The following is a 17,914-nucleotide window of genomic DNA, read 5'->3' as shown; positions in this document are numbered from 1 at the left end:
AAATCAAGGTGTGTCTCTAAGGGTTGGTAGCTGAGTCACTTTGTTTCCAGCATTTGTTTGTGTGGAGAAATCTAAAGCTACTATCAAATATTTGCTGGAAATTATTGTGTACATTGTTTTTTTTTTTTTTCCAAAACTGGATTGTGCAGCTTGAAAATATTAATCAAATACAACAAATGTTTAACCATGAATAATTACACATTCAGATGCAATTTTGATCACACAGGTTTGGAGTTACCTCATCTGTAATGAGATGATGAAGAATGTGAGCTCTGGGACTCTGTTTACCCGCTGCTCCAGAACCAGCTTCAGAGCCCCACAGCCTTGTTTTATAATCTGATCAGCCTGGGAGAGAAAAACAAATTGGACACAATGGGAAAGGTACTCACTACAAAAACAAGGTAACTGCACTGTAGAGGGTTGTTAGAAGGTGGTGATTCTATACATTGGTTTGTGCATCTCTGTGGCTCTGGCCCACTACAGCTCTAACCCTGGTGAGGGTGAGCTGGTACCAGAACTCCTCATCCCCACCCAGGGCTTGGGCTTCGTCCAGCAGGATCAGAGCCTGGGCATGGTTTTGCTCTTCACAAGCCAGAGTGGCCAGACTGAGCAAACTTCTTGCCATTGCTTTCTGATCCCCAAGCTCCTGAAGAGAGAGAATTTGAAAAACACAGTCATAATAGAGTATATTAGAAGAACTTTTACAGTGAATACTTCTAATATTTTAGCTGGCATTAAGAAGGAGCCAATAGTAGTGGTATCAGTATTAACAATAAACTGTAGGGTAACATTTTCTTTCACATAATTGGAGAAAATGCTGGATCAGTCTGGTATGCCATGATAGTAAAAAATGTTTTTTTTTAAGTAAATGTGAGCAAGATTGTTTGGTCAGATTCTATTTTACTGGCAGAGCCTGGGACTGGGGTCTTCTTCTTCTTCTCTTTCAACTCACCCTAGCCACTAAGTGAGCCTCTGCCAGGAGCTGCCGGGCTGGTTGATAGAGCCCCATGCTGAGGCAAATCTCAGCTTTATCCAGCCAAATGTCCCAAGCACACAAATCTGTACTCCATCGGCCAGACCCCATGTTTCCATCCATTTCAGTTTTCTGAAAAATGACAAATAACTCTAAAGGACAATTCACTTTTTTTTCCCCAAAATGTGCTCAAACTGTAAACAGATAATGATTTTCACAGCAGTCAGTTGTTAACAGGACGGATACACACAAGACATACTGTAGGCACACACACACACATTAACACCACTGTGTGTAAAACTGTGTGAATCAGGAAAAAAAACCTTATCTTCTGTGCAAGGATCTTAAAACGTTACAGTGTTAAAGTTTATGAGCTGTGCCCTGTAGACTTCAATATGAAATCCACACCATTGGTGTTAACACTCATTCCAGGTTTATGAGACAAGTAATGAGACTGTCATAAACCTCATATATTACTCTGCCATCACTCAGTGTTACATTATAAAAGTATTAATCAGAGCATACAGTAAATTTCCTTTGCCAGTATAGAGTACAGTTAGTCACTTGTAGGCACTTGCCAATCACCCTCTGAGAAGTAATAAACCAAAAGTTGTAAATCCTTGTGAATGTGTCACATCCGATCCAAAATAAAAGCACAGATTTATTTTGTGAGCAGCAGACTGACCTGATTGAGAGCTTTGTGAAGGCCTCTCCTCTCCTGTGAAAGAGCAATCACTTTGTGGCACCTGAAAGCAATAATATGATTTGGTTATTTAAGAAAAGTGTACAGACTTTAAATTTTTATAGCTAAGTTGACATACTCCATCTGTTCTTGTTCTTGGATTCTGCACAAATCCAGGAGCTTCTCCTGATATGGTGAGTGTGTCTCCAAACCTAGCTGGCAGCAGGTCCTCAGAATTCTAATTAGGTGGACAACAGGAAACAACAGGAAATCACCACACAAAACTTACTTATGGAGTCTTAATAAGATTTCTGAAAGTAATTAATGGTGCCAAACTAATGGTGGTGATGCTAATCCTCCAGTCCTCCAGTTTTCTGTGATTCCCCGTGTTTTAACAGACTTTGATGATTAAAATTGGTGGAATTCCCCTTTAATGTATAGTATAGTGTGTTCACCTTAGTCTGTAGAGGTCAGAGAGGCTCCTCCTATCCAAAAGATCATGAGCAATGGTTTCAGCTAGATGCATTACAGGAAGGCTCAGGTGATCGAGTGAGAGTGAGTGAAGCTCTTTATGCAGCAGGTTGAGGTAAAACAAGCTTTGAGTCTAAAGCCAAACAAACACAGGGAAAAATAAAGAATTGAAACTATGATTCTAATGAGGATACCTCAAAACAGGTCCATATTAATATTATCCAGTGTTTTATCAGAACAGGACATGGCCCATGGTGTCACCTGTTATCTCCATTTCCTAGCTAATTACCCAGTTTTGGCAGCTGTACCTTTGATTCTATATAATCAGTGGATACCATTTTTGTTTTTAAACAAGACTGAAATCAGAGACAATACCACAGACAGCAGATGGTCATGGCACAGAGAAATGTGAGGGAGAGGTAGACTTGCCTGCTTTGTAATGCTGTGTGTATTGATACAGTGAGGGTTACTGTTGGTTCTGAATATCTGCCGGGCCTGGTCAGGACACATGTATCGAGCCCAGTCCTTCGGGGAGGAAGGAAGTGTCTGATCCAGGACAACAGGTTTAGGTCTTTCTTCTGCAGGGGTTGTCTTGTAAAACAATGAGACATAGAATTACTGTTGTACATTCAGTTTTTAATATTAAGTGCCTTTAATTAGAGTCCAGTAAATACCTGTCAAGATTATTTTAACTGCCCCAAATAATTGATGTAAATAATATGCAGTTTCACACCTTCAGTGTTGTGTCAGGTAATATCAGGTACCATGTAATAATTTGAAATTCTTTAGCCATAGGAAATAAAAATGTTTAACCCATTATGAATGTAATCATAATGAGTATTAATGAGTAGTATTTTAAAGCAACAATGGCTGACAGTTGTTGTACAGACAAGCAAGTGAAATAACTGCATTATTCTTCAAAAGTAAAAACTACTGTATGTTTCACATTCTTTGTGTAAATTGTTTAGATCAGCCAATTTCTAAATGAAATGTGAGCTGTGGGACTTACATCTTTCACTTTCTTGCCTTTGCCCTTGTCTTTGCCTTTTTTAGATCCAGCAGAAGGAGGAGGCTGGAGTGGCTGGCTCTTTGCCATCTCACTGGAAATCTCATAAGCCACTGCCATGGAAACCTGCAGTAAAATACAATCCACCAATCTGCACATGCAGTACTGAACGTAATTTCAATTTGAAGTATGGCCTCATTCACACTTCTTGTTGTGGTAAATATGGAGTACCTGCCATATTTGAAGCACAAAGGTGTAGGCTCTGAGCAGGTTCAGCTGGTGCTCAGGTGAAGTCCTGCCTGCCATGACAGCGAGCAGAGTGTGCGCTCGGACCAAGCAGTCAAGGCGTCTCACTTCCTTCAGACTGGACAAATTTTGCATGAATAACAAGCCCTGGACTCCCACCAGGGACTCACATTCCACTGAACTCAAACCCCTCTTTCTGGACTCGTCCTCTAGAGGAAAGATAAAAATACCATTTACTGATAGATCTATACAATAATCTGTAAGTACAATTGAGCAGCATCATTAACAATGCTTTTAACGATTAGGAAATAAGCCAGTAATACAGAGGCACATGTAGCATCTCTGCAATTAGCTTTCACTTTGTCTTTTACTTGATTGTTCAGTTTTTCCCTTAGTGAATATCAATAGGCTTATTGCAGGAGAATAAAAAGAGAATGCTGTACTATTCTCAGAGGGTACCCACATGGGACCTGAGAAATCTGTGTCTTTGTCTGTGTCTTTGTCTGGTCAGCTCCTTTTCCTCTGAACAGTAGTTGCTTTGTTTATTGTTTACGCAGGGTAACAAGTGAAATAAAAGTACAAACACTGAATTCCGATCCTGATGCAACTACCAACAAGCTGTGACATGGTTCTTTTCTGGATCAGACACATCAGATGATATTCCCCTGTGATTAACGCAGTGTAAAACATCAGGGATTCCCTACAGGCACAAAAAAGCTGAAGCCATATGACAAAGGACCCATGAGATATCTGTGTCCCATGCCTACATGTATACGGTACCTCAAGGGGAATCTGTTACCTTTCACTTTAGATTTTACAGTAGTATAATTCACACTAATGAGTCATTCACACAATTGTATTGTGATACAATGAACAAGATGAGTCAGTGAGTCCCACCTGCTCCTTCTGCCTGTTCAGATTCACAGTGTAGAAGGATGTCTATGGCCCACTGAACCTGCTGCTGGGCACTGGTTTTGGGGAAGTTGTTACAGTACAGCCACTCTCCAAACTCTAGCACAAGATTGACTTTCTTCCACTGAGTCGCTGTGCTCTGCATCACAAACACAAAAGTCAATCAAAGCATCCTTTTTTTGAACATTTCAGCAGTCAAGACAAATTCCCATCACCATGTGTTGGACAATAAAGTTTTTTCTGTTTCTAACAGTAAGGACCTTTCTGTGTCCTGGGGCTTGAGGTGCTCTGAAAGGTGTTACAGATGTCACCAACCCTAAGTCTTTCTAAAATTAGCCCAAGCAAAACATGACTTAGCCCCAGTTGTGAGCAGGTGTTACAAGGATTAATGTGTGAACTCTCTGCCTTCCAGGCTCCGACAAGGAGAATTTGGAAATAAGGTGTAGTGACATTCTGGTTCCACAAGATGGTGCTTGAGCCTCATGCTCTCATTCTGGTCTTTACTTTGAGCAAAAGGACTGCACAGAAAATAAAATGATGGCTTTAATGAGTAGAATTCTCTCATATGACAGATTCCAGCATCATCTATCTGAATTAATCTGCTCACTGATCAGCTTTAGGTAATAATATAAAGATGGAGCCAGAACAGAGGTATTACCAACAGAGCTGTGATGGATTTCTGGTAGGAGGTCAGCTGTTGGCTTATATTGCCAGCACACAGTGCCACCTGATGCCATATAAACGAACAGCACTGCTCTCCTTCATCTTGAAATTTCTGCATGTCCATGAATACACTTTCCCCCAGTCGTGCTTTCACCAGTAGATGATGTTTCAGCAGAGGTCTAGTAAAACACAGAGGACAACAAGATTTACTTTTGTCTTTCTTTCTTTCTTTTCATATCTTTCCCTTTTACTCACAGTCTGTGTCTGGTGTGAGGCATGTCTCTGTTAGCTTTGTCCAGCAGCTGCAGAGCACCTTTCCAGTCTGTTTTATCAATGTGGATGTGGAGCAACAAACTGTAAATGGCTGCTCTCAGGGTTAGGTCCTCTTTATCTACTCACAGAGACACATATATAGATACACAAAAATACATATTTAGAAGATGTCCAGTAATCCAAAAGTATGAAAGTATGAGTTCATAATGTAATTATCAGTGTAGATAGTATAATATGAAGTAACAGTCTGTCTTGACAGAAATTCAACTGTCCTTACAGACCATCCACATGTAGATTTTGCAGGGCTAAACGCTTAATTGTCTATCATGGAATGATTAATATTTTTATGCAATCCATTATTTACAATAGAGGTACAGAGAAAACCAATCAACCATAGCAGAAAGGAAAACCAAATATGAAGCCGTCTGCAAGGGGCGGTGTCTCCTTTTACAACTCACCTGTTGCTTCATGTTTAGAATTCCCAAGAGGCACTGCTGTCAAGGTCAGCAGGTCCTTCACTTTGCCCTGTTTCTGAAATAGAAGAAGGAAAAGATTTACACTTAAGTCGCAGGAGAAGTGACAGAAGAGTGTTGGTGGCGGTGGAGAGTTGGTCATGTTTAAAGCTCACTGGTGTATAAGATAAATTGCCATCTGACCTTGCCCTGTATATGACCCTGCCTCCTTATCTACAAATCCCCTTCCACACTCAGAGCCTGCAACATTTCTGGCTTCAATTACTCAGGTGAGGTGGTTATTTCTGATGTTCACACTTTGGAATCCCATACAGAAAAAAATCACATCAAGTCTGTTAAGACAACAACTGTATGTGATAGATTAAGCTTTTTTTCTGTGCTTACTGTGGGTCACAGCACAGCTGGAGAACAGTATCAAGTTTGAAAGAACCCCACAGATGAACATCATTCTGAATTCTCACATAAGCTGCCTTTAATTAACTGATTTTGCAGTTGAATAACTGTTTATCCCCGTGGCTGTCCATAGGCAGTGCAGGAGAGATATCTTCTCATACTTGAGCACACCTACAGTCTCTCCCCTGTAGCACCCTCAAGAAGAATTTTCATCAATTTCATCATTAATTAAAGATAACAGAGCATGTGTAAGAACTTTGCCGCATACTTTACTATGTTTGGTAGCAACTTAACTAGATTCATTTAAAAAATGAAATAAAAAAATGGGGCAAAATGGGAAATGAAAAAATAACAAGGGATAAAAGGTCAGTTCTGGCTGCCGTTCAGTTCTTGTTTTGCTCACTTGCTGTTCATTTTGTTGCTAGTACTTTCTTTGGCTGAACCTTTGTCCCATCAGCAGTTGGCATGACTAAAAATTGAAAGTTGCTGGAACTGGGACGGGGCTGGAACATTTCCCATAACAGCGGGGCAGACTCTGTGCTTCTGTGGTTTCCCTTGTTGCTGTACTGTTTTGCACCACTATTAATGCTTAAGTTGTTAAACATCACAGATATGCAAAAAGGTAGATTGTGTGCTGTCACATATTTAAGCCAGGTGCTGAATGAAAGATTCAGTGAAGGAAAAATTAGGAGTATCTTAACACTGGAATAAAGCTCCTAAAAACTGTAGCTATTTCACTGAAGCCATTTCATTGTTTGGTGATGTATGTGAAGGGTAGTTTTTTAAGTGTCACTGTATATTTTTTCATCACATCACAAAACAGCAGGATGTCATTAGTTTTGTGCTCATTAATAGTGGCTAGGTCTAGAAATCACCTTTGTTTTGCTTTTGTTGTCACTAAAACATTATGGAAATCATCATATAAGTCAAGTGACTATAAATGTGGCTAAAGAGGGATTTGTACATTTGCATGTTTGGTATGGACCAGAGCATTCAGGATCTTCTCCAGGGGATCTTGGAGTTGCCATATTTCTTCAGGAGTGTGTATCAGGGGCAGACAAGTGTTCCAGTAATGTTTGGCAGCTGTGACGCACAATGCTGGACTCTCAGCCTTTTCTGCATAACTGTGGACCAGAGAAAAGAGAAAGTAAGATATAAAGTAAGAAATGAAATGTCAGTAAGAGCAGATAAAGAGAATGTTTTTAAACATTAAATTTGTTGCAGTCTAAAGTATTAGTCAACACATAAATGAACTGTGAACAGCACCTGACACTGGACAGAAGCACCTGCATGGCCTCTCTGTAAGTGTGTACATCTCCACTGGACTTGTGGACCAAGCTCAAACCTCTGAAACACGCTGCGCTGCTCAGCATCTCATTCACTGCAATCAAGTCATACCTAAGGATGATATGAAGACATTTATTAGCTGTCAGTAGCTGTCAGCTGTCAATCCATCAACAAAAATGTAAAACTGACATACCCTTGAAAAATATGCAAACTTTGCAACTTAATTTAAGCTTTGCAACTTGGACATTTATGAAAAATGGTTAATTTATATCAACTGCAATACTCTTGAATATGCACAAGATGTCACTTGCTCCTCAGAGAGCTTTGGAAGCTAAAACCTCATCTACCCCTAACACCTGTCTCTAATGCATTTCCAGCACATTCATAACAAAGGCAGTTTCTCTTGTTCATTTTTAAGAAGAAGGAGAAAAAAAAGACAGATCTACCTGGGGAATTCTGGGTATATTCTCTTATTGTAAGATAACTGTAACTGTAATCCTCCAACAACACTTACAAAACACAGGGCATAGTATTGAGACTCTTTGCTGCTGCTTCTTCCAGCTGCAGAGCGCTCTTGGTGCAGCACAACACCAAGCTGTGGTCCTTGGCATAGTGGCAGAAGGCAGCCAGCTGGCACCACACCTGCAACTCCACCGCGGCGTCCGTCCAGCTGCATTCTGACGCCATGCTCACCAGCTTTAGGTGATGAGAGAGAGGAGAGGGGAGGGGAGGAAAATGGAGGTGGTGAGGGAAAAGGAAGAAGGAGGGGAGCGCAAAAACGTGAGAAGAGGAGGTGTGGGGAAAAGAGGGGAGGAGAAAGTGAGAGAAAAGATGTGACAAGAGGAGGGTGGAAAGAAAGAGGGGAGGTAATGAAAAGAAGGGAGGGAAATGGTGGACTAAACAGCAGGAAATTTAGTAATACAAGCAGGGAATGGGGGAAAATAGGAAGTAGTGAGTGAAAGCAGGGGGAGGGAAAGGTGATGAAACAAAGGAAAAGAAAAGGAAGGGACAGAAATCTAGACAGTATTGACGAGGGAAAAGACAGAAGGAGGAAGTAAAAAAAAAGAAAGCCCGGGGGTTAGACTGAAAGAAAAGTAAAACCAAGCAGGGGGAAAATAAACCATAGGCAGGAAGTAAAGGAGCAAAGGAGAAAGTAGGAGGCAGGGGAAGAAGACAGTAACAAAGGAATGAGGAGAATGAATGGTGGCATGCAGATAATGAAAGGTTGGTAGAAGAAGGATTAAGAAAATCTGTGAAGGAAAAGGAAAAAGAAGGGATAGGACACGGCAAGCAGAGTGTAGTGAGAGATGCAAAAAAAGGAAAGTCTATATAACTGAAAAGAGGAGGGAGGACGATGATCGTGGAAGCTACAGTATATTGAAGGTATTGACACATAATGAGATTCAGACAGACTCTGAAGGCTCATGGGTCATCTTGGCATCTGTTGTTACCATCTGAGCAACAGCCACAGTAGGAAAACATGAACAGAGAAGCACATACTGTGGAGAGACTGGGAACAGAGAACTCCATATGCCTCGGGTTTCTGTTGCACTGGAGCATCTCCACTCCAACCAGCACACGAGTCATCGCTGACTCTCCCTCGTTGTCACACTGGAAATGGGGGAGAGAACAATGCATACTGAGCATTTCAGTTCAGTCCTCCCTTAAGTTTAATTATAGAAAAGACGCATACATGTATTACTATGTGCTTATAAATAATACATGGACCTGCAGTATGATTATCATATATGTCCCAAATCACAGAGATGGCCTTGTTGATAATGTATGACTCCCTATTGTGTAGAAAATGAGTTGATGAATGATTTATCGATCGCAATTAGAGATAAACCCCATTTATATTAACACTGCGTTTCTTAATTTACATGGCAAGAAACAAACCTCATTTAGCTGTGACTCAAAGCACATCAGGCAGAAGGGACTAATGTAGGGCAGGGAATTCTTGGCTGACAAATGGTCATAGGATTATGGTGACTAATAGTCCATTTAACTGACAAATTACATAAGTGCTTTCCCCACATTTTTGTCCCGAGGTAAAGCAGAACAATCAGGAAATGTGACATCCGGAGATGATCACAGAGCAGCAGATACAATGTTGTAATATGGACATGGCGGAAGTAACACCTACAACATCCAGAAGATTAATAAAAATGTCAAGCACCATAAACCTGCAATATCATAAGCACATTATAAAAGAACAGTGAGTAGACCATCATACAGGATCCATTATGAATGTGACATGATTCTGTTTTGACACTGAGCCATACATTTGTCTCAGCGAGGATCCGTCCTCCTGTACATTTCACATATTCTGTAGTGCAATAATAAGATTTCCAAGTGGCCATTTTTTATCTTAGATGCAGTACAAGTAAAAGTGAAATACGTCACGTAAAAAAGAAAGTAATTACATAAGAATGTATTAAAATAGCTTTACGTCTTAATCATCCTTGTTACATCACAAAATGCAATACTGGAGGGTTTTTGTTGTTTTTCTGTCATTATTTAAAACTGAGTTTTTCAATGCACTCTGCTTTCTCTTTACGTGTCTCACAACCACCACACTGACATTTTGCAGAACACAAGTGCAGGCAGTACAGATATTCAAAGATTTCCAAAGTGAACATTAAGTCTCAAGACAAGCCTGTTTCTCTGGTGTTGATGAGAAAAGATGCACACACGTATGTAAAGGGAAAGCAGCTATGGTGGATTGGAGTGTGAATGTAAGGTGGGGAAATCTACAGAGGGGCAACATTTATCCAACTTTGTTATAGTGTCATAATCCAGCATGTGAGGTTTCATCATTGTGTAGCTGCTCAGTGGATCTTGAAAGCCAGTGTTCCTTCTTTCTTCAATCAAAGTGAGATTTTTTTTTCAACACCTCGCTCACCGAGGCCACAGACATTACTGCAGTCATGCCGAGGTTGGATCTGTCTTATCTTTGCTGCACGTGCAGTGAGAATATTACTGTAGTTGTGGTGTGGCCCAATGTAAATGAAAGATATACAGCCTGAAATATTTTGTTGTTTTCAGTTTAGTTTAGTTTATGACCATTAAATGACTGTAGTTGTACACTTGTGTTTTGGTGCAGTGTGTTGAAAAATATATTTGTTCTTTTGGCTTCATACATCTTGACTGAGGAGTCTTTAAGCACCAATGTGTGATCATGTTGATTGTATGACTTTTGGAGCATGCTTTTGTTCTTTCACAAACTGGTAGACAGCTTTATTGTTTAATTAACCTATTCTCAAAATGGGCCTTTTGTTTTTAGGCAATGCCTCAAAGCAATGGAGAAAAGCTGTAAGTAAAAACATACTCATAGTCAGCATCCAAAGACTGCTTGGGTAAATACAAAAAACTTAATCAGCCAGAATTGTAACCCTAATGCCAAGTGTGCCTGCGTAGTGACCACAGTGCAATATCGTATGAGCAATTCTTTCAAATGCTGATTAGGATTGAATTAGAACCTAGATGGACTGACAAAGAAAATGGTACCTCATCTGTAATGTCGATCTTTGGGCCAATCTGCTGTTGCAACAGTCTCTTGACCTGTACCCATGTGGCCAACACCTGTTTCTTTGCTGCGATGGAGACCGACTCCCCTGGGATGTTACAGTTGGACATGTGAAGGGCGTAGTCACACAGCTAGGAGGAAGTGTAGAAAACAACAATCAGTTAGAAGAACCTGGTACAGTATAAGCAGTCTGAGGTGTTCATTAAATAAAACATAACATGAACATATTCAGGATTATGCATAATTCTAAATAATATTAATATTATTAATTATAGATATCTGTAAGATACTGTAAGACTGTCTGCACACCCTGGACTTCCTCTAGCTCAAGGCCTTCTACAAGCCTGTCAGCTGCAGATGCGACAATAATACACAAAAGACACAAATTCAGTGCGACTTTGCTCAGTCAGACACTGTATCTGACCCTGATGTGCTGTAGACTAGTTATAAAAGCTGTGTTGGAAAGGCTTGTTTTTTTTTTTTTTTTTTTTTATCTTCCCTTCAAAAAGGAAACAGATACGATGAAATTTAGTTAATAATTCACTGATAAAGTGCCTTTCATCTGGAGTTAGAGCTGATATTCATGGTGGATCCTTTGAATAGAAAAGGAGAAAGGAAACAGGGTTTAATTGGCAACTGCAGCAAAGAGAACAGAGATATCAGACTCCAAAGGCCCAAAGAAACACAGTCATGAAACGTGAGTGTGAATGCGTGTGTGCTTGTGCTTGCATTGGGTTGATGAGTAATGTGGATGAATGAGATAACAAAATATACCCGGAGATCCTTAAACTTTTGACCTGTGATGCTTCTACATGTATCATGAAATCATATCCAGGAGGAGGTCTTGTGTTTCTTAGATACAGATGCAAAAATATACTGAATGAAACCTAAACAATGTCTGCGTCTATAATCCTTTCTTGCCTTGAGTGCTAAGCCTCAACATGCACCAGGTGGCTTTTTTCTTTGTATTCTTGTCTGTTCTGGAGTCCCCATTAAGTTTTTGACAAAATAATACTGCACCTAGCTGATATACATTTCAGTGGATAGATGTTCTAGCAGCTTACTTGCCAGCCACATTTTAGGGAGGATGACATAAAGTTTGATAGCAAACACTGATGGTGGAAACTGTGAAAAAACGGGACTAGGAAGTTTAAAATTTTGAAACAGTTGACAGTGTGTAAACTGTATCACGCATAATGTTTGCAGTGTAATATCTGTACAACAGATTAAAATGTGAGTTTCAGATCACGCCTTTCAAATTTTCAGCAAACTCCATTCAAAGATTATACACACACACTCCTCAACACACTCCTTTCAACTCTTTTCAGAGATTCCAGTCAGTTCTTGCTTTGAATGCTGGGATTTCAGACATTGTTTTCACAGTGGAAAGATCAGACACTGAAAATGAAGCCTAAAACAGCACAGTCAGCCTGAGAGGGAATGAAATGTGTATTGATTACTTTGTAATGTAAATGTAGGTGTCAGAGAAGCTGGCTGCGTGTTGCATGATAATACAAGGTTTCCAAACTCTGGGTGAATTATCATGTTTTCTGTCGACCTCATCAGTCCTTCTTCAAGACATTCAGATGTATAGTGATGTGTGAGGCCTTTATGTAAAATGTGTATCTAACTTTGGTTATAATTTTGCAAGTGCCCATCGTGCTCCCACATATGCACACTGACATACCTCTAATGCCTTGCGGACATCCTGCAGGGCAGCAGGGTCTAAGAAAGCCCCATGGACAGTGGCAGCCTTCTCCACCCTGCTCTCAGCTCTGTTTTTGCTCTTGTCACCTGACATGGCCCTGGCTGGTTCACACAGGGGCTGGATCAAGCCCCGGGCCACAGCATCACACAACAGCACGACCAGGGCCCGATTCCTGAGAAACAGAAAAACAAACATGCTCCAAACTGAGAAAATCAGGAAAAAAGCTTTTTCTCTTCCTGAAAGCATAAAACCCTTACTACAGATTTGGACAGGAAAATGTATGTTGACTTAGCCACATGAGAATGTCACATAATTATTGTTATATCCCAGGACAGTTTGCTGTGTTTTTGTAAATATTTACTGCTTCTTTTGATCGAACAAGAAAATACTGCAACAAAGAAAACTCCTCAGTCAGGAGACCTTCTCAATAAAAGCAGAGCTTAAACTGCCTCTTGTTCTGTGACTTAGTTATAGTTCCATAGAGAATTCCTTTTTCAGAAGTACACTTTGACCATGTCTAAAATGATTTTCATAGGACAAGTGTACATATTGGTGCCATTAGCTGAGAAAGTAATAATGTTTCAACTGAACTGAATGACTCTGTATACACAGTAGTCCACTGAGGGCTGAGAAAATGACTGCTGGGCTCGTGCAACTCTTTCAAGACCCACTCAGTAATTTAAAATATGTACAGTCATCAGTCTGAAAACAACTACGTTTCATGTTTCTGCAAATGCTGACATTCTGTGAATGAGTTTTTATCAAACTCATGTGACATTCTGCTTCACACCTGTCTACAATAACACGGATGAATGATGACGTTCATCATCAACAGCAACTGCACAAAATTAGTCTTTCATTCACTGTCAGAGGAGCAGCTTTGTCCTCTCTACAGAACAAACACAGAAACGTTTGTGTCAAACAGAATGATTTGGGTTATTTAGAGACCTAGCCTACCCAGCACACTCTATCTTTTGTAGCATCTCCACCAGACTCTGGAAGGGGGGAAGCAGGCGTTGGTATTCCCCAGCTGCCAATAAGTTGCTGCTGTAGTTCCACAGGTAAATGGCTGCATTTGCAACCACCCACGGCTCCCTGATCTCTGATCCAAGCTCTGCTGCCCGCAAGAAGTTGGAGGTGGCGTAGGCAGACAGAGCCTGGATCCAGTCTCTGGTTGAGAGAGGTAGAGAAATGCAGTAGAGAATGGGAAAGGGTGAGAGAAAATTGGGTTTGTTTGTGAGAGAGAAAAATACAACAGTATGGTGGCCACATGGTGTTGTCTCATCTAAAGGTGAAAAGGTCAATGAATTTAAAAAAAGTTGCTTGTTTAAACTCTTCTACATGAATAGTCCCATCTGCTGAAGAAAAGCAGCTTGCTTTCAGGCAGCTTTTTCTGCATGATGCAAAAGGAAGAGTGGAGCCCCAGCTTGACAATGTCAGATGAGTTGTATCTAATGAAGCATTCAGTAGAAAATGGTTGGAGCACCTGGATGCACAGTGATAGCTCTCAGCCCTCAGAATGTAACGTGCTGCAGATAAATGAGCAAGATAACCATCCTGACCACCATGACTCTCAGTGTCTGATCCTGGAGCTTTGTACCGTACATCTACAACATCATGGTCTTTATCTTCTAAAGTTAATCACATCAGTGAAGATGTTTGAAGCCTTGTTTTATGTCACATAATTGGTGTATGAATGGTAGTTTTGGTTTAAGAGATAAAGAAACAAAGTTCAGGAGATTGTATCATTCCCAGCACTGCGTATGATCAGTCCTGGCCAGTTCCACAAATTTACTCACTTTAAAAGACTATTCACAGTCATTTACACACTTCTATTTTATAGCTAAACTAACCAAACGGCCACAGCTGATAATGTATGTAGGGGCATAAGTCAGAAGCCAAACCAAAAATATTTGGACCTAACCAATTTTTTTTAAAACCAACTTAAATCACAATGTTGTCAAAACCTTTTTTTTATTCCTTTCATAGCAATAACATGACAACAAAATGTAGCACAGTAGATATGTGTGTATATGTTGTGTTTTCACCTGTAAATAACCCAGTGTGGCTCCTCTTCAGGCACACAAACCCCTCTCTCCTTTGGGGGGACAGCAGGGCTGTTAAGATGCACCCCCTCCATTCGCAGCTTTTGGACGGTGGCCTGAGCAAGACAGAGTACTTTCATTTCTGTACCTCAAAAGATAATATTAAAGGTGACTTCCTGTCTTGACAACTTCATAATAAAAGGATAAGAGAAGACCTCCCACTAAGGGAATGACAGCATCTCTAGAGCTGTTAAAGCTCAGCTATAGAAGATCAAAGGAAAACGAAACAACTGGTGAACATTTTACTGCAGTGTCCCTCCGTTCTGTCTTCATCATCAGACTGAGAGGGAAGTATCTTTTAATTTAATTAATTATAACCCCATTCTTAGGAAAATATACCCATGTGTTATAGAACAAAGAGAGAGATACATGAGAGGAGCAAGCAGAGAGGCTACAGTGTGTGTCAGTTTTGGAAAGGTCATGTAGTTGCGGTGGATAGTTGTCTCCATTCTCTTCAAAGTGCTGTCAAGTTAACGTCTCTAAGGACTTAATAAAGACTTGGAGCTGCGGGCTTGATGGGAAGTGCGTTTACACAATAAGACAAGCTCATAAGACAAGCACAACAATTTCTGACTCCGAACAATCAACATGGCTCCTCAAGGGATTGTTAAAATTTCTTATACTGCATGTTTACTACTGCGAGCAGACGTTGTTTCTAATTTCATATTTCAAAGAGTTCAAGCTAAAAAAAAGTCAAGTATAATGTTTCTATGATCACAGAGAGTTCATCAAGTATTTGTGAACATGACCAACTCACTACAGAAAACATCTAGATCCAAATAAGTTTGAAATAAGAAGCTGGTAGAGCAGAACATGTGAATCTAGTCTTTCCACTGCTCTTGGTAAATTAGGTATATTAACGTAATGTAGCATAATAATTAAAAAAGGTCACTATGAAAGTCAGACAGCTTAAAGTTTTTGTATCTGATCTGTATGTTAAACTGATAAATTGCCACTGGGTGTGACTCTTTAATTAATTAGTTTATGTCCCTGGAAGTCAATGTATGGACTCATTCCCCCTTTAAAGTTATAATTCTTAAGATTTTCAGGAAGTCAAACCACATTTATGAACTTATTTACGGCTTTTTTTTCCTGCAATGGCCATTCAGTGTGTTTAAAATAGGTAACTACCTCTTTTATATAATAGTTTTTATTGTTAGTAGTAGAGTACATGCATGCATATCATCCAGCATCATTTTATGTTACTGATAATGGCTGATTTTTAGGGTTTGATCTATTTATTCAGATCTGTACTGTATACAGCAACAACACCCTGCTGCTGCTGCTGCTCACATTACACAATCAAACTGGTAAAACACACGGGGGTAATGGAACAGTGAGGAGCAGCCACAGTGAGCTGCTGGTGACGGGCCACACACGTCCACCTCCTCAGCAGTGTAACAAACTTTGCTGTGCCCTACAGATACACCAGTTGTTCTTCAGCTGTTTTTTAGCTGGTTAATAACAGTTTCATGCAGTATTAAACCACACTTGTGGTTACCGCGGTGACCACAGGTGTGGTCAACCAACCAACCAGGGCTGAGAGATGTGAAACCTGTTTTTTTGTGGAAAATTGTGCATGTGTGTATTAAGTGGCATGAGTTAGTAAGCACACACCTCAGCACTGATGAAGCGGATTTCAGCTAAAAGGCGCAGTAGGTCAGTCACACAGGTTTGGCCATGAAGACATTCTGCACAGCTCTCCGCCTCCGAGCAGCTACATTCTGGAGACAATTGACAAATTGTCTCAGTGACTTCCTGAATGAACACTGTTACATCCACTGTTACTACTTGTAATGCTACTTCCTGTCCACCTGTGTCTTTTCATTAGCAATACTTATTCATACAGATCTGTTATATTGTTTTGGATCTAATTTGCTAGTTAATTTTCCTAGTGTCAGCTGGGATTGGCTCCAGCCCCCCTCACCACCCGTCACCCTTAAGAGGATAAGCAGTATGGATAATGGGTGGATGAGAAAGGGGTTAAGATAATTTTATAATCCTGCTAATGATAACACAGAGTTCTACAAACTAGATCACACAGCAGTTATATATCTATGTCTGTGATTTCTCTCTAAAGCATGCTTTTGTTCTAATAACCCCTCCATCAGGAACATTTCTGGTACATTACCATCACTTCTAGGATCATTCATTATCTTACTGTCAGATTTGGAAATCTTCCACCTCCCATCATCGTAAAGCAAACAGAATCGACAAGCAGCTCGGCACACATCCCAAACTTTGTGTTTTCTGGCTGTCTTCACCAGTGTTGCCCACAATTTCATCCTTGAACAGCCCCCCCCCCCAAAAAAAAGGAAAAAAAAAGAAAATTTAGATATCATTCCTTTTTAAAATGTGAAGATCAGGGCAAGGGAACAGTTTGTTTGCAGGACTATGAATAATAAATTTCTGCTCTGGATAATCTTCAAGTCCTCATGGTTTTGTTCTCTCCTGACCTTAAAGCCTGCCATTTCTGATGTTTACAATTTTAAATGTAATGATATGAACAAACAGGGGAAACTCAACTATGTGCTCTGAATTAGGTGATGTAACAGAACATTACAGACTCTGACAGTCACACAACAAATTTAACTGCACAGAGGACCAATGGAGCAAACATTCATTAGAATCTAATGTTCAGCAAAAGCAAGAAGTAATAAATTCAATGAGGAATAAAAGGCTGATTATACAGGCAATTTTCTAACTGGGTTTCTGGGAAACCTGACAGCTAAAAATGATGAACTGAGAAAACTTTTTACTGTCAAGAAGATTAAAAAAAGTCTTTTACTTGCATTTATACACATAGATAGTCACATTTAATACATTTAAATGCACACACACACACACACACACACACCTGTCTGTGCTGTCAACGTCACCACCTTGTCTGGCCAGATGTCCATCTAACCTCTGCAAAGATGCAGAGTGATGCTGAGCCTTAGCACAGAGCTGAGCCACTGGTCCAGATCCAAGACTGCCTACGGGAACTAGACAATTGTTGTACAAGTACTGTTTGCATTAGTCAAACTTTATAAATACTGCTGGGAAAATGTCTTCATTTTCTCTAAGGAATGAATCAATACAAGCTTCTTACTATTATTCATTATTCATTCTGTTGTATAACTTTTCAGAGCTAAGCAATTCTAATTTATAGAACATGGAATAAATGTACACTCATATGTATTGTGAGAAT

The 17,914-nt window shown here is 40.1% G+C and overlaps 1 protein-coding gene across 1 annotated transcript in view; it reads right to left on the bottom strand.

Moving 5' to 3' along the window:
* Positions 1–17,914, bottom strand: part of LOC121189933 (cilia- and flagella-associated protein 46) — a 46,668-nt gene that overhangs the window by 18,332 nt on the left and 10,422 nt on the right. Inside the window, exons 14-37 of the mRNA XM_041050414.1 lie at positions 17,579–17,708; positions 16,883–17,007; positions 16,339–16,445; positions 14,665–14,777; positions 13,574–13,786; positions 12,596–12,788; positions 10,890–11,039; positions 8,880–8,990; positions 7,894–8,075; positions 7,359–7,490; positions 7,057–7,216; positions 5,685–5,757; positions 5,209–5,344; positions 4,949–5,132; positions 4,276–4,429; positions 3,364–3,587; positions 3,136–3,258; positions 2,556–2,717; positions 2,111–2,259; positions 1,795–1,893; positions 1,659–1,719; positions 953–1,105; positions 446–646; positions 239–345 (exon numbers count right to left, since the gene is read on the bottom strand). Of these exons, the coding sequence (XP_040906348.1) occupies positions 239–345; positions 446–646; positions 953–1,105; positions 1,659–1,719; positions 1,795–1,893; positions 2,111–2,259; positions 2,556–2,717; positions 3,136–3,258; positions 3,364–3,587; positions 4,276–4,429; positions 4,949–5,132; positions 5,209–5,344; positions 5,685–5,757; positions 7,057–7,216; positions 7,359–7,490; positions 7,894–8,075; positions 8,880–8,990; positions 10,890–11,039; positions 12,596–12,788; positions 13,574–13,786; positions 14,665–14,777; positions 16,339–16,445; positions 16,883–17,007; positions 17,579–17,708 (3,442 nt within the window). The remainder of the gene's footprint in view (positions 1–238; positions 346–445; positions 647–952; positions 1,106–1,658; positions 1,720–1,794; positions 1,894–2,110; positions 2,260–2,555; positions 2,718–3,135; positions 3,259–3,363; positions 3,588–4,275; positions 4,430–4,948; positions 5,133–5,208; positions 5,345–5,684; positions 5,758–7,056; positions 7,217–7,358; positions 7,491–7,893; positions 8,076–8,879; positions 8,991–10,889; positions 11,040–12,595; positions 12,789–13,573; positions 13,787–14,664; positions 14,778–16,338; positions 16,446–16,882; positions 17,008–17,578; positions 17,709–17,914) is intronic.

This window comes from Toxotes jaculatrix, chromosome 11, assembly GCF_017976425.1.
Source record: "Toxotes jaculatrix isolate fToxJac2 chromosome 11, fToxJac2.pri, whole genome shotgun sequence".
Classification (NCBI taxonomy): Eukaryota; Metazoa; Chordata; class Actinopteri; family Toxotidae; genus Toxotes; species Toxotes jaculatrix.
The sequence above is the reverse complement of the archived record's forward strand: the minus strand, read 5'-3'. Positions and strand labels throughout refer to the sequence as shown.